The following is a 16,126-nucleotide window of genomic DNA, read 5'->3' on the forward strand; positions in this document are numbered from 1 at the left end:
CACCCATGGTGATCCACAAGCTCCTGGAGAACCATTGAGAAATAACCTTTCCTATTACTGTACTCAGAGGCTAGGTAGTGTGGTGTCAGAATTGGAATATACGTGCCATCTATCGCCTCTCCACAGTTAGGGAACCCATCTGTGCAAAGCCATCCAGAGTGTCGCACACGTTGCCCAGAGTCACCTTTTTTTTCTTAGCAGGATGTGATTAATGGCCCTGAAAACTCCAACGGTCGACTTGCACACTATGAATTGGTTAGTGACCGATCGGTAGCTGCCTGGAGAAGCCAGCTTGCACAGTGCAATCACCATGTGCTTCTCCATCATCACGGCAGCTCTTATTCTCATGTCCTTCTGCCACAGGGTGAGGGCGAGCTCATCACACATTCCCATGCAAGTGCCTTTTCTCATACAAAAGTTCTGCAGACAATTCTCATCATCCCAGTCTTGCATGATGACATGATCCCACCACTCAGTGCTTGTTTCCTGAGCCCTAAAACAGCTTTCCACTGTGGCCAGCACATCCGTGAATGCCACAAGCAATCACATGTTGTCTCTATTACGCATGTCAGCATCTTCCTCGGACTCCTCATCCTCACTTTGCCGTTTAAGGAGTAGCTGGACTGCCATTCATGACGTGTTAGTGAGACCCATCAGCATGTTCACCAACAGTTTGGGATCCATTCCCGCAGACCAAAAAGGTGGACAGAGCGTGCCGTACAAAAACTGTTGAAAGATGGCACCAAATGTGGATGGAAGGGTAAGGAGTCCTGGGGAGTGAACCGATGCACGACGGGGCATTGGGACAGGACCCAGGTTGCCCCATGACACCCCGTCCCCTTCCCACAAACCTCGGTGGCTGAAGGGGAGGTGGTGCTCTGTGGGATACCTGCCCAGAGTGCACCACTCCGAATGCTGCTCCAAGTGCCGCCAGTGTGGCCGTGCCATTGCGCTGGCAGCTGATAGTGTGAACGCACAGAAGCACGATCCCTGCAGCGCTCTCTGGGGGGAGTTCACTCCCAGATTGTTACATCTGCAAGTGTGGACATAGCCCAAGTCTGTTCCCCTGAAGCGACCCCAGTGACTGTGATGCCTTGGCAGGTTTCTGAGGGGCAGCGGAAGTGGAGTCAGGGAGTTCACACCTCACAGGAGCAGGGACCTCATAAACAGCAGCTAGTTGTGAAAACCTCAGATTCACTTTGACAGGATGGCAATGGCTAAAGACTCCCTCTTCCAGCCTTTCCTCTGCATCCCACCCAATGAACAGCCCCTGAAAGAGCGGGAGTTCATTTCCCTCGTGGTGTGAGGGAGAGACTGTGATTACAGCAGGGAGATAAGGACTCCTGGCTTCTGTCTGTCATCGTGTCTCTCATTCTGTGTGTGACCTTGGCCAGCCCATATCTCCCCGTGCCTCAGTTTACCTATTTGTATACTGGGGACATTTTCATAATGACTTTCCTTTGCTAGCCATTTTGAAGGTCCTTCACTAAAGGGTGCTGCACAGTATGATGATAGTGAGAAGATTTAGTGCTCATGTCTCCCCTTAGTCATCTTTCTCCAGTTCTCTTTGTCTCCTATCTACCTATTAATCCTGGGCATTCACAGGGTACCAGAGCCTGTGGAAATCTAGGCATTACTGATTTTTTTTTCTAATTAGCTCTAATTTATAAATATACACAAATACACAGAGCAGCCAATTCCTCTCTGACTTAACACAGAGCCCAGGAGTTCTCATCTCCCTTTGGGAAGGTTCCTTAATTACTGTTTACTCCTAAAGCTTGATAATTAGCACAGAAGTGGAGAGATGCTTTTCTGCATCCTGTTTACATTCAGATGCTCTCGTCTCCTGTAGAGGCTGAGCGAACCTCGCGGGGATTACACAGAGCTACATTATAAACTGTGCTCACCTCTGTGTCAGCTCTTGGCATGGGATGATGCTGAAAATCCTGGGTGGAGAGAGGTGTCGGTCACGGATACCTGAGAAAGATTCCCAGGGAGGACACTTCCGTCTCAGAATTCAAAGGTACCCATCTCTTGTTGAGGAGCAAACCTGATGGAGAAACCCTGTAGAGTAAGTCTATGGTCCTTTTCTTTCTGCACAACAACGACACATCCCAGGGCTCATGCCATAAGCGATGAGTTTGCTAAAGAATCACTGGCCAAAATGTCACTCTTTTCTGTGCACCCCTGTGCATCCTGCCTGATGGACTCCAGCCCCACGGTGGTGCATTTCAGCGGCACAGTGAATCCTTCAGGATGAAAGATGTTAGTAGATGTGCAATACAAGGCCAAATTCTGAGACTACGGCCCATGCTTTCCTCCGGCCCCAATGAGGCAAAACTCCCACAGGAGCAAGAACTGAGGACAGACTTTAGGAGCCAGCTGTGTGCTAATGCACAGATGCTGTCACCCCTCCCCACCCTTGCATTTCAGAGCTCTGGCTGTTAAAGGGGCAGGGCAACAGGGGCTTCTACCTGACTTTTAACTGCTGGAAAGCTCGGCGGTGTTAGGGATCCTCAGTAGAAAAACAATGAGAATTTTCCAACATGGGCAACACATACTTTCTCCTACCTTCATTCCAGAAGTCGGCTGAACTGTTATGCCTGAAACTTTCAAAAAACAATTCTGCTCGAAAGAGACACCCAGCATGGGAAATTTCAGTCCAAACACCTACAATTTGGCAAACTTATTAGCAAATGAAAATGAGTTCTTCTAATGGAAGGTGTCAGCCAGCCTTAACTACAGGGGATGCCACCAGCACCATCTACAATGGACAATCCTTTTTGATTCCCATTCTTCTATGCTCTTCACTCCAATAACGTTTTGTAGCAAGGAGTTCTACAGGCCAAATATAAATTACGATAGCAATTATCATTTCTCGGTGCTATATGTTCTGTGTGGTTTCCTTGATTAACAAAATGTATGCCCTTGATCAACCAATAGGTACTCTCATAAAAGGATGAAATCAGGGTTATTTGACAAGACCTGTTTTGCATAAACCCTGTTGGTGACTGGCATTACTTACATTTCTATATTTCTTTTTGAACTAATCGCATACGAGCTTTTCCATTGTTTTTAACCTTGCCAATTATTTTATTAAAAAAACAAAACAAAACAGAACCTTTCCCTTTATTTTTAATAATTTAACACAGGAATTGACATAAGCCCTGCCAGACATGGAGTTTTCCCTGATGTCTTAACATCCCTTATCAATTTTTTTAACTTAACATTTTTATTCTTGGCTCTTTTCCCTTTTTCCTCGTTGTTACTCACTGCCCCCTCCCACACCCACAATTGCTGCCCTCACTTTACCACTGAATTGGGTTTTTACCCAAAGCTGTTCACTTTGTTGATGGTGGAATCATGATTTTTCTGCTAAGAAACTGTTCTAAAAAAATATACCAATTTTCATTCATATTGTTCTGTCTGAATTTTTCCTCTCAATCAGATTTGTGACAATTTTCCTCAGCTTTGGGGAATTTGTTGTCTTGGAGCACTAAGTGTCTATAGATAGTACTGGTTGGGAGCTGCCCATTTGCATGTAAATGAGTTTCATTTTTTATTTTCCTCTCCTATATAATATGCTTTCTTCTTTGTCTCTTGTGTAACCTAAAGAGTCCAAGGCTTTTCTATATGTTTGCATTGCCTCTCCCATTCTCCGAGCCTGTCTTGGAGATCCCTTTTATATGTGCTATATCCTTAATAGATGACCAAAGCTGAACACATATCCCAAACATGTTATTCTCCATCCCATATCTTAGTCATCTGAACATTGTTTTGATTTGTCCACTACTGCGAATGAGCAGGTGTTTCTCTTGAGCTGCTATCCATGAGTCCCAGGTCTTTTCCCTGAGCTATATTCTAGTTAGGATGTTTCTCCCAGCACATGTATTCCCAAAAGTTTTTTTTTTTTTCCACTCAGATTTACTTTCATTCCATTAAGGAACAACGATGGATAACCACTATCCACACTTGTGTTTCCTGCTGGTGCCTCTTAAGATTCCCCCAGTACAAAGTGTAGGAATTATTAATCCAGGGAGCATCACAAAATATGGTTTTGGATTTAGTAGGGTCATTGTGCATAGTTATTTTCTCTGCATAATGTAAATGTGATTTTTGAGTGTGTGAAGGGTGATCAATCTGATTCTTCCATGAGAACAGCCTCCACTAGTGCATGTAGTGTCTCATATTAATGTTGTCTCTCCATTCAGACATTTCTACTGTGACCATCACCCAAGACACTGGGAACACACTAGAAGTCAGGAGAAAATACGGTACATGCAGGAGACACCCTTATGCCTCAGACTTGGGCACCTTCTCCCCTACTCCATGTCAGATTCCAACACAATCAACTTCACCAACTACTCCACCTTCATCCTGCTGGGCATTCCTGGCCTAGAGGCAGCCCATGTCTGGATCTCCATCCCCTTCTGCACCATGTACATCATAGCCATCTTGGGGAACTTCACTATCCTGTTCATTGTGAAGATGGAGCCAAGCCTCCATGGGCCCATGTTCTATTTCCTCTGCATGCTGTCCATCACTGACCTGGTCATGTCCACATCCACCATACCCAAAATGTTGAGCATCTTCTGGTTCAATTCCAGGGAGATCAGTTTCAGTGCCTGCCTCACCCAGATGTACTTTATTCACTGCTTCTCAACTATGGAGTCTGGAATCCTCGTGGCCATGGCTTTTGATCGCTATGTGGCCATTTGCAATCCTCTGAGACATTCCACCATCCTGACAAAATCTGTTGTGGCCAAGATAGGCCTGGCTGTGGTGCTGCGCAGTGGCATACTTACATTACCCTATCCCTTCCTGGCGAGGCGGTGGCCATATTGCAGAACCAACATCATCCCCCACTTCTATTGTGGGCATATAGCCGTGGTGAAGCTGGCCTGCGCCGACATCCGCATCAGTAGTTACTACGGCCTGTTTAATCTTTTCTCTGAGATAGGAATGGATTTATTTTTTATCGCCGTGTCCTATACTCTGATCCTCCGGGCCATCTTCCGTCTCCCCACAAAGGATGCCCAGTTCAAAACTTTTGGGACCTGCATCTCTCATCTTTGTGCCATCTTAGCTTTGTACATCCCAGATTTATTCTCCTCCCTCACACAGCGGTTTGGCCACAATGTGCCACTGCATTTACGTGTTCTCATTACCAGTATGTACCTTGTGGTGCCCCCGATGCTGCACCCCATCATCTACGGGGTGAGGACCAAACAGATCCGGGGCAGGCTGCTCCAGCTCTTTACTCATAAAAAGACCTAAATGTTTTCTCCTTGTGCTCTGGCTCTCAGACTGAGATCCGTGCAGAGCTGGCTGGTGCATGGTGATGGGGCCTCTTCCCCCCATCACTTGCTCCTTTCTCCCCCTCCCCTTATCAGCTGTGACCCAGTTATCTCTAAAACCAGTATGTTCTCAGGTCTTATGGCAAGTCACTTAAGGTCACTGGTTAGTGTTAAAATTTTAATGTTTATTCTTACTTTGTTACTAACGTTTTGGAGAGACAGACGTATTGGAGCATGAGCTTTCGTGGGTGAATATCCAGTTCGTCGGATGCATCCGATGCAGTGGCTACTCACCCACGAAAGCTCATGCTCCAATACGTCTGTTAGTCTATAAGGTGCCACAGGACCCTTTGCTGCTTTTACAGATCCAGACTAACATGGCTACCCCTCTGATCTTTGGAGAGAGACTCCTGGGATCTATCTCAGCTCTGGGAGGGGAGTGGGGTATCGTGGGTTCCAGCAGGAAGCTGGAGTCTAAATAAGAAGATTAGAATGGCCATAATGGGTAAACCCAATGGTCCATATAGCCCAGTAGCCTGTTTTCTGACAATGCCCAGTGCCAGATGCTTCAGCGGGAATGAACAGAACATGCCAATCTTCATCTGATTCATGTGAACAGTTTGGCAGAAGGGGTCAGAAGCCCCGAGCCCAGGCTGCCTCCTCTTCAGCTGGCAGAAGTTCAAGCCTCCAGCCACTGTAGGAATCACAGATGGAGGGAAAGAGCCCAGGCCACCCTGGCTGGAGCAGCAGCAGAAAACCTTAGTTCAGGTTGACCTGAGCCTTGGCCACAGGCACAGAGCGGAGGCAGGAGGGGAGGGATGAGAGAAGCCCTACTCATATTTGTCCTCTCCATATTCCATACCACTGCCGCCTAGAGGTTGTCTCATTTCCCCTGTCTTTGGATGAACCTCAGTGGGTGTTGTTCTAGTCTCCGCTCTGTGATGCTTTAGGAGCTGCTCTCTACCCTACAGCTCCCTTACCCTTTCCGGAGATAGAGACAGGCTGTGCATCACCATCAGTACAGACGCAGCACCAGTGGTCTTCTCCCTCTTTGCCCATCTCCGTGGGCCACAGGGATGCTCCCCATCCAAACCTCACCCCAGGACCTCTGGAATTTTTGATTGGGCTCCTGTCCCATGAGTGCCCCGACCCCCTCCCTTTTCATGACCCAAGCGGGCTGAATGACCTGAAGCCAGTTCATTTCTGAATTCATCCAAGGGAACAACATTACATGCTTGTGCTCCACACACTTCACTTCCTCAGATGCCCTGATACCATACCACTTTCAGAGTGCAAGGAACCCCGGTGGGCCAGAAAGTACTCCACCCCAGTCCCATTGCCCCCCTTCATGGAGCCATGAGCAGAGGCATGTACGTGGCCCAGTTCACCCCCAGTCCAGATCCCTGCCCATTTTGCGGCATGAGGCAGACCCTGGTGCACACCTATCTAGAACATGCAAGGTTGCAGCCCCTATTCCAACTCCTCCACAACTTCATCAGGAGGTTCTGGCTGCACTTTTCCCCAAACCTTTTCATATCTGCTCACAGCCTGCTTTAGCTCAACATACAGGATGTGTCCTGCAGGTCCCTTGTGTTACAGGTGAAATATACTCTAATATAAATTTGTAAACTTATTAATAAAACAAATAACCAAACCCATTAGAAAATAAGAAACATAGAAGAAAAGATATATAGGCAAGCAAGCAGGCTAGCCTATAGGGTACCACAGCTGCAGGCTGCTAGATGGTAATGGCCAGGGACTTAGAAGTGATAGATGGAGGGAGACACGTTTGTGTGTGGGTGAGTTAAAAAGGAAAGAGAGAGCTGGACCTGAATGCACCAGGAGAGATAGAGAGTAGGGGGGTGGGGGAGAGAGAGAGCGAGATGGGAGAAAACCCACTGGAACAGGGACTCCCTGTCTCTGCCGGTCTGGGGAGCACTTTCCAAGGGAGACACAAACTCTCTCCCTGACCCCAAACAGACACTGTGTTCCAGGAACATTTCCCTCAGGGAAGACCAGATGAATTAATACTGGAACAAGAGCACTTGGGGAAACATAGACGGCAGAGAAGCCACATTTGGGTGAAGAAAATATCTTGTGGCACCTCCCTGGCCAGGCCCACTCCCCTTCCACATCTGTGTAGCAGCTCCATTTTTGCTGTCACAGCCCCACTCAAGCTCGTGCAGCTGGACACTCACCAGCCGAGCGTGTTTGGGATCCACAAACAAGACCCCTGTGATTCTGAGTCACAGCACTGTTCAGGCCCTGCCTCTGGCTCTGGGTTTCCAGGCCCAGCCTCTCAGTGCAGCTTCCGTTCTAGTGCCTCCCTCTGGGAGCCGAAACCTGCCCGCCAAGCACCAAGGCCCTGACACTAGCTTTGGCTCGGCTCCCCCAGACTCTCCAATTGCTTCAGCCCACCCTTCCCAGAGCTCCATCTTGGGCGCACGCTGGTTCCAGTTTCTCCTTTTCGGGGACATGGGCTTGTGTGACACATGGCCAGAAAGAGTTAAGCAATTTTCAGGCTATTGACCCAGATTCACCCTTTAGCGTCAGGTTAGAAAAGTATGTAAATGGTCATTAGAACCATTCCATTGTAGATAGGCTAGAGGTTTGAAACGTAGACTTGTATTATTAAAGAACTGGAAGAAGTTAGTGACTCTAGTAGTCTAAATGTACTGAGAGCTTGTTAGAGGTTAACAGTGTAACCAAAGGTTTCCTGTCTAGAGCTGGATTCAGTTAATTCATACATGAAAAGGAAATATTTTTAGATGGAACATGAGTGCAATAAAATCATTTTCTATACGCCTCTTTCAAGTTTCTGGTGATTTCTCTATAAACTGCTTAATGGACAATAACCTTATGTTAATCCAGGTAGTTAATTAGCAGTGATGTTTAGGAAATAGAAGCAGCAAAGAATCCTGTGGCACCTTATAGACTAACAGATGTTTTGCAGCATGAGCTTTCGTGGGTGAATACCCACTTCGTCGGATGCAAGACTTGCTGCAAAATGTCTGTTAGTCTATAAGGTGCCACAGGATTCTTTGCTGGTTTTACAGATCCAGACTAACACGGCTACCCCTCTGATACTAGGAAATAGAAGGTTACTTCAAAACCCTATTGTTTACTCAAGAACTGCTGTTCTGCCCAGGAACTGTAAGCGTCATCAGTAGAAGCCTGAGTCACATGTTCTGGTGTGCAGTTACATCCTGGACCAACCTGATAATGGATATTTCAACATTGGACTATAATTTCTTGACTAATTGTGAGAGAACTTTGTGGAACTCTGAAGCCAGCCATCTCTACTATGAAACTGAGTTAAAAACTCTAATCATGTCTCTGTGTATAATTATCTTTTAACCAATACTCTCTCTTTTAAAATAAATCTTAGTTTAGTTAATAAGAATTGGCTCTGAGTGAATATTTGGGTAATATCTGAAATATTCATTCCCCTGGGAGGTGCTGTGTACAATCCTTGGTATTGGTAGAACTTCATTATATGATGAACAATATTTTCAATAATCATCATTATACTTGACTGGGCTGTCTGGGTGGAAGCCCAAGGCTGGGTGGCTTTAAGGTAGGGGTCTCAAACATGAGTTATTTCCTGCAGCCTGCCATGGGCACCAACTCCACCGGCAGCCAAGCTCTCCTCACCCCCCGCCCCTGCTGCCTTGCAACTGCCCACCCTCCCTTCCCCTATTCCAACCCCTTCCCGAAATCCCTGCCCCAGACCTAGGTAAGAGGCGGGGAATGGGCAGGGCCTCATGGAAGGGGTGGAGTGGGGACGGGGCCAGTGGCAGAGATTTGAGTTTGAGCTCCCCGCTTTAAGGGAACTGTGTAAAGCATTGTGAAAACTGGTTTGTTGCTGCCTTTGTAAATCCAAGTATTAGAATAACCACCCATTTGGGGGATTGTAAGCTCCTTTCTTTGTAGTTTTCTCTAACTGAGCAATCTCAGAGTGTGATGAAGTGGGACTGTTCTTAATGTTTCCTCTGGATACTGTGTGAGTGCCTCAGTTTCTGGCTGACACTCTGTCTCCTGGCAACTAATGGCTCGGGCCCTTCCCCCCTGCAAGGGGATGCTAAAGGTGTGGGAGGACAAAGAGGTCAGGTGACCTCCTGGCCCGGGAAAGGAACTCAGCAGAGGAGGGGCTGGGGGGGGGTTCAGTTTGGGGCTGGATGGGGATGGGAAGTGAGGGCAGACGGGGGTGTCTGGCTCGCTGGGCCCCAGAATGGACCCGGCTGAGGAGTCCCGTTCTCTGTACCTACAAGCGCTGTTTTAGATTGTATTCCTGTCATTTAATAAACCTCTGTGTTACTGGCTGGCTGAGAGTCACGTCTGACTGCGAAGTGGGCGTGCAGGACCCTCCAGCTTTCCCAGGACCCCACCTGAGCAGACTCGCTGTGGGAAGTGCACTGTTGCCTGATTTGGGGAGGGTTAGTAGGGACAGTGGAATTTATCCACTTAATTTAGTTGTATTTAATAATTAATTTTCTAATTAATTAGTAATGTTAGTAATAATTGATAGATATTAATAATATAGGTATGGCTCGCCAATATGTGTGATCAGAAGATAAAAGTTCGTCTTGAATCAGGCTTCACAGAATTTAATACAAGGAGATTGGGTTATGTGACAGAAAAACTACACTGAGACAGAATTAGTCAAACAAGACCTTTTATTTAAAACCAATAAAACAAGAAGTAAATGTAAAATGTTAAAAGCAGTTTGATTACAAAGTTACAAAATATCACAGTTCTTTAAGAGATATGATATGATATGATATGATATCTAATGCACTTTGCAGCAAATAGTACTAGAGTGAATTTCACACCTCTGCTAGAGGAAGTATAGTTATAAAGAAACTGGTTATGAATTAAACCCTTCTTAGCATAGATGCTTTAGAGGTGAAGTAGAAATTAAGAATTATTTCATACTTACAGCTGTGAAAGGACAGAACACTACGACTTATCATTAGTTGACAGCTTTCGTAGGTGTAGGCAGGGTGAGGCGATGGAGAATAGAAGGATGGGTGTATCGCCTGCCCTAATGGTGGATTATCACACCTTTTATAGGGAGAAATCCTTCCTCTTATGCCCAAATTTGTCTTTCCCCATGGAAAGGTGAGGGTACCTGTTTTCATAGGCTGACCTTTGTATACGTATTAAATGACAACTATCTACGTATCTTGTGGTGTACTTGTTAGGTCCTTTTGCACCTAACTAGGTGAAAGGTTAGCAGATATTCGAAAAGTCCCTAGACAATTTGCGTAGGTTTGTTTCCTATTATCACTTTTCTGAGTAAGGGTCTTAAAGGTTGCTTTCAGCATCACAGAGGAAATAGGCCAGGATGTCTGGTCTAGAAGTTTCTAGGTATCATTACAGCTTATTGCAAATTCTATTAATCTAGAATCCTGTGGCACCTTATAGACTAACAGACGTTTTGCAGCATGAGCTTTCGTGGGTGAATACCCACTTCTTGCATCTGAAGAAGTGGGTATTCACCCACGAAAGCTCATGCTGCAAAACGTCTGTTAGTCTATAAGGTGCCACAGGATTCTTTGTTGCTTTTACAGATCCAGACTAACACGGCTACCCCTCTGATACTCTATTAATCTATGCAGCCTACACACTTTTATCAAAAAGACATTTTATACAGACCAACAGATTAATCCTCAGGGCTACAGCACGGTGGGGCAGGAGATGCTGAATGATCCAAGGTCAGACCCAGGAGGTGAAGCCGTGTGAGCTTCTTGCCCTGGAGACAGTCTGCTCCAAGGGAGAGGAGGCTCCCCAAAGTCCTGACTGGTTTTGTGGGGAGCAGTAACAAATCATCACCAGGGGACTCTGTAACACATAGTGAGCTCCTCTGGGGTAGCTCAGTGGTTTGAGCATTGGCCTACTCAACCCAGGGTTGTGAATTCAATCCCTTGAGGGGGCCATTTAGGGATATGGGGCAAAAATCTGTTGGATGATTTAATCAGGGATTGGTCCTGCTATGAGCAGGGGGTTGGACTAAATGATTCTCTCAGGTCCCTTCTAACCCTGATATTCATAGAGTTTCAGGCTAGAAAAGAGCATTAGAACGTCCAATCTGAATTCCTGGATAAAGCAGGTCATTACATTTCATACAGTTACCCCTGTATTGAGCTCCATAATTTGTTTTTGACTACAGCCTGGTGTGCACAATGATATTATATCATACAATCATAGACCCACAGGATGAGAAGGACAGTTAGCCAAATCCCTGTAAAGATTCAGGATTTGTTGCATCTAAACCATTCCAGGCAGATGACTATCCAGCCTCCTTTGGAAAACTCACATTGAAGGAACTTCCTTGACCTACTGAGGCATCTGTTCCACTGTCCTCCTGTTCTTTCAGTTACGGAGTTTCTCCTGAGATTTCACCTAAATCTGCAGTGCAGTTTTTAAACCCCTTGTCTCTAGTCCTTCCCTTTGTGGCAGGAGAAAACAACTTTTCTCCATATGTTTATTACAGCCTTTCAAGTATTTGATGACCACTGTCATGTCCACTCTAAGTTTCCTCTTTTCAAACTAAACATATTCAGTTCCTTCAACTTCCTCATATGACTTCTATTCCATTCCTTTGATCATTTTTGTGTCTCACCTCTAAATCCTTTTCAGTTTCTCTACATCCTTCGTACACATTGGTGACCCAAACTGGTCACAATACTTCAGCTGAGGTCTAACCAGCTAGGGCGGTTTCATCTCCCATAACTACCAAGCTATGTCTCTATTAATAGAGCCTAAAACTGCATCTGCTTCTTTTGCAATAGCAAATTAATTCACACCTCTGAGAGATGTTGCTATATCAACCTAATGCTGGTGTAGACAGCATGGGGTCAATGGAAGAATTCTTCCATCTACCTAGCTCCCACCCCTCGGGGAGGTGGGTTACCTACACTGATGGGAGAACCCCGACCGTCGGTGTAAAGAGTGTCTACACTGAAGTGCTAGAGCAGCACTTTAAGGGAAGACAAGCCCTTAAACAGATCTGCCATTAAAGATTCCAGTCTGGATCTGCAGCCATGGGGAGTTGGACAATCCATCACTTCCCTTTGCAGTTTGTCCAAATAGTTAATCATCCTCAGAGCTAAACATTTGACCCTTCTTTGCAACTGGAATTTGTCTGGCATCAGCTTCCAGCCCCTGGGCCTTGCTCTGCCCTTCTAAACTAGGTTGCAGAGCTTGTTATTAGGCACAGTTTTCTCCCCATGAAAGTCCCCACTTAACTGTCTTTTTTACAAGATAAATAGATGAAACTCTTTAAGTCTCTCTCCCTCTCTCAGGCATTTTCTCCAACTCCAATACTTTACATTCAACACAGAACTGTCCCGTTTTGGGCTTTTTTTTAATTTTTATTCTTTGGTTTGCTGCTGCCTGATTGCATACTACCAGTTCTGAATGAGATGTGTGGGCGATTAATCAGCTCTGTTGGTCACTTTGCCTTTGTTCATAACTCTAAGCTTCTACTGTAGATACTGTCTAACACCCTTCTTAACTGCTAATGGACTGGAACGTATTTCCTCAACTCAGGTGATACAAATACAGGGTGACCAGATGAGAGGAAGAAAATATCGGGACACATAGGGGGGTTGCCGGCAGAGCGAAAAAAAACCTAGGAGTGTGAAATATTGGGACAAATTGCGTCCTGACTGATGTTTTTATTGGGGCATCCGCTCACCCTATATGAGTAGCTCATGCTGCTTCTTTCCAAATGCACAACAAAACAATGTCTTGAACACATCTACCTTTTCTGCAACATTAACAAATTTCCTTTCTTCCTCTCATTGCTCTATACCTTTTTCCCTATACCCTGAGCTCCTGGCCTGGCTGGCTAGCCCCCGGCTCCTCCCCTGCTATTCCCCCTCCCCTCCAGCCTCAGCTCTCTCGCTCAGCCGCCGATGGCACAATGCTCTGGGTGGCGGGGCTGCGAGATCCTGGGGCAGGACTCCCAGGTGTCAGAGGGCAAGAAGCAGGTGGTGCGTGGAGACAGGGCAGGTGCTGGGTCACGCCTGGCTGTTTGGAAAAGCACAGTCTCCCATAACCAGCCCTCCATACAATTTCCAAAATCTAATGTGGCCCTCGGGCCAAAAAGTTTGCCCACCCCTGTTCTATTTCTTAAACCTCACTGGCAATTAACTACCTGGATTAACATAAGGTTACTATATATTAAGCAGTTAAAGAGAAGTCTATCCAGAAACTTTAAAGAGGCATATTGAAAATGATATTATTGCACCCAAGTTCCATCTAATAATATGTCCTTGTCATCTCTGAATTAACCGAATACAGCTCTAGACAGGAATCATTTGGTTACACTGTTCACCTCTAACAAGCTGGCGGTAAACGTAGACAACTAGAGTCATGAACTTCTTCCAGTTCTTTAATCATTCAAATCTAAATTTCAAAGCTCCAGCCTACTTAAGGTGGAATGGCCTAAATTACCATTTACATATTTTTCTAACCTGTCTCTAAAGGGTGAATCTGGGTCAACAGCCTGCGAGCTGCTTAACTCTTTCTGGCCATGTGTCACACAACCCCTTTTGCAAGGCCTGGGGCTGTTTGGTTTAGTGATCATGTGACCCAAAAAGGAGAAACTGGAACCAGCGTGCGCCAAGGGGAGCCCTGGGAAGGGTGGGCTGAAGCAATTGGAGAGTCTGGGGGAGCCGAGAGAAAACTAGTGTCAGGGCCTCGGTGCTTGGCGGGCAGGTTTCTGCTCCCAGAGGGAGGCACTAGAACGGAAGCTGCACTGCAAGAGTGGGCCTGGAAACCCAGAGCCAGAGGCAGGGCCTGAACAGTGCTGTGACTCAAAACCACAACGGTCTTGTTTGTGGGCCCCAAACACACTCGGCCAGGGAGTGTCCAGCTGCACGAGTTTCAGCGGGCCCGCGACAGCAAACCTGGAGCTGCTACACAGATGTGGAAGGGGAGTGGACCCTCCTTCCCCCCCATATCTCCTGGTGCATTTAGGTCCTGCTCTGTCTTTCCTTTTTAATTCACCTCTACACACGTACGTACCTCCCTCTCTCTGTCACTTCTAAGTCCCTGGCCATTACCAACTAGCAGGCTGCAGCTGTGGTACCCTATAGTCTAGCCTACTTGCTTGCCTATGTATCTTTTCTTGTAAGTTTCTTATTTTCTTAGGGTTTGATTATTTGTTTTATTAATAAGTTTACAGATTTATATTGGAGTATATTTCACCTGTAACACAAGGGACCTGCAGGACACATCCTGTATGTTGAGCTAAAGCAGTGAGCAGATATGAAAAGGTTTGGGGAAAAGTGCAGCCAGAACCTCCTGTTGAAGTTGGGGAGGAGTTGGAATAGGGGCTGCAACCTTGTGCATTGTAGACAGGCATCTGCCAGCGTCTGGCTCATGCTGCAAAATGGCCAGGCATCTGGAATGGGGGTGAACTGTGCCCCATGAAGGAGCCACCAACCGATATCCCCGGTGGGCCGTGGGACTGGGGTGGAGTACTTTCTGACCCAACCGGGGTTCCTCACCCTTCGAAGGTGAGACTAGGTCCCACCCCATGGTATCAAGGCAACTGTGGAAGTGAAGCAAATGGAGCATGAGCATGTAAAGTTGTTCCTTTTGAGGATTTCAGAAATGACCAAGCTGCAGGGCGTGCAGCCCACATGGGTTATGAAAGGGAGGAGGTTTGGGGTCCTGGGATGAGGGATGAATGGGGAGCACCCTCTTGTATGACCCATTCAAGGAAAATCCCAGTGGTAGGCAATAAGGTGGCCCCCACCTCCTGGAGTATGCTCAGGGGGGTCTGAAGTTTGAAGAGCCCCAGGTGACCTCCGAAATGAAAGACGCCATCATGTCTACTAAATGGTGGTTCGAGGACTGGACCGGCCAAATGCTGGAAGAATGGGTCCGGGCAAGATGGAAATAGAATACATGCATGCAGTGGTGCCGAAGAAGGCAGACACCTGTTAATAGAAACACACACACTCCGGTCTGCATTCAGAGGGTAGACATTGGACAGAGTCACTGTCAGCACCTCCATACAGGCCTGAGGTGTAGTAGGCAACCTGAGATGACCTCATCAACTCACAGCATATCAGGCTGTAGGTCAGGGGAGAACAGGATGGCCACCTAAGCCAAATGAGCACTGAGGTGTCTAAAATATACCCAGTCCCCCCATTCCAGCCACCAAGTAGTCTCGGCGGCTGGATCCATGTGGGTTTCCTATGTCACAAAGGAAGGAGAGCAACTGACAGCTGTGGAGACCCACCCTAGAGCCTCTGGTGTTCAATGTTGGATCGATGGTTGATTTCATTCTGAGGACTGAGGATCCTTGCAGGCAGGAGGATCCCCAGCCGGCCTTACAAAAATTGCTGACCAACTTGAAAGGCTTGTCACAGAAGTTGTGGGCCCACCGGGAGACCAGGATGTCCTACCTTCTCATACCGCTCCACTCCTCCAAAACAGCCCTCATGGCCAAGAGGATAAGATGGAAGTCTCCCCAACACTGGAGAGGGAGCTTCACCTTACCCTCAAAACCACAGGTGTCTACCACAAGTGTCGGGGCAGCACCTTGGGGAGAAGACACACAGCAAGGTTGAGGGTTGACAGATGAGATGGGACAAGATTGTAATTTCAGGGATTCAAGTACCAGCAATTAGAAAGTGTACATAGACTGATTCCCCAGTTCATCACATTGACACAGCACAGTAAGGACAGGGAAGGGTTTAATATCTCTCTATCTGTACAGTAAGTGATTCAGGGAAGAGGCCACAGCACCATGCACCAGCCAACTGCACAGAGCTCAATCTGAGAGCCAGAGCACAAGGAGGAAACTT

At 46.7% G+C, this 16,126-nt stretch overlaps 1 protein-coding gene across 1 annotated transcript; it reads left to right on the forward strand.

Moving 5' to 3' along the window:
* Positions 1–4,329: 4,329 nt before the first annotated feature.
* Positions 4,330–5,277, forward strand: LOC123363775 (olfactory receptor 52E4-like). Its single transcript, XM_045005134.1, has one exon. The coding sequence runs from the start codon at positions 4,330–4,332 to the stop codon at positions 5,275–5,277; it is 948 nt and encodes a 315-aa protein (XP_044861069.1).
* The last annotated feature ends 10,849 nt before the right edge of the window (positions 5,278–16,126 follow it).

Source organism: Mauremys mutica, chromosome 1 (genome assembly GCF_020497125.1).
Source record: "Mauremys mutica isolate MM-2020 ecotype Southern chromosome 1, ASM2049712v1, whole genome shotgun sequence".
Taxonomy (NCBI): Eukaryota; Metazoa; Chordata; order Testudines; family Geoemydidae; genus Mauremys; species Mauremys mutica.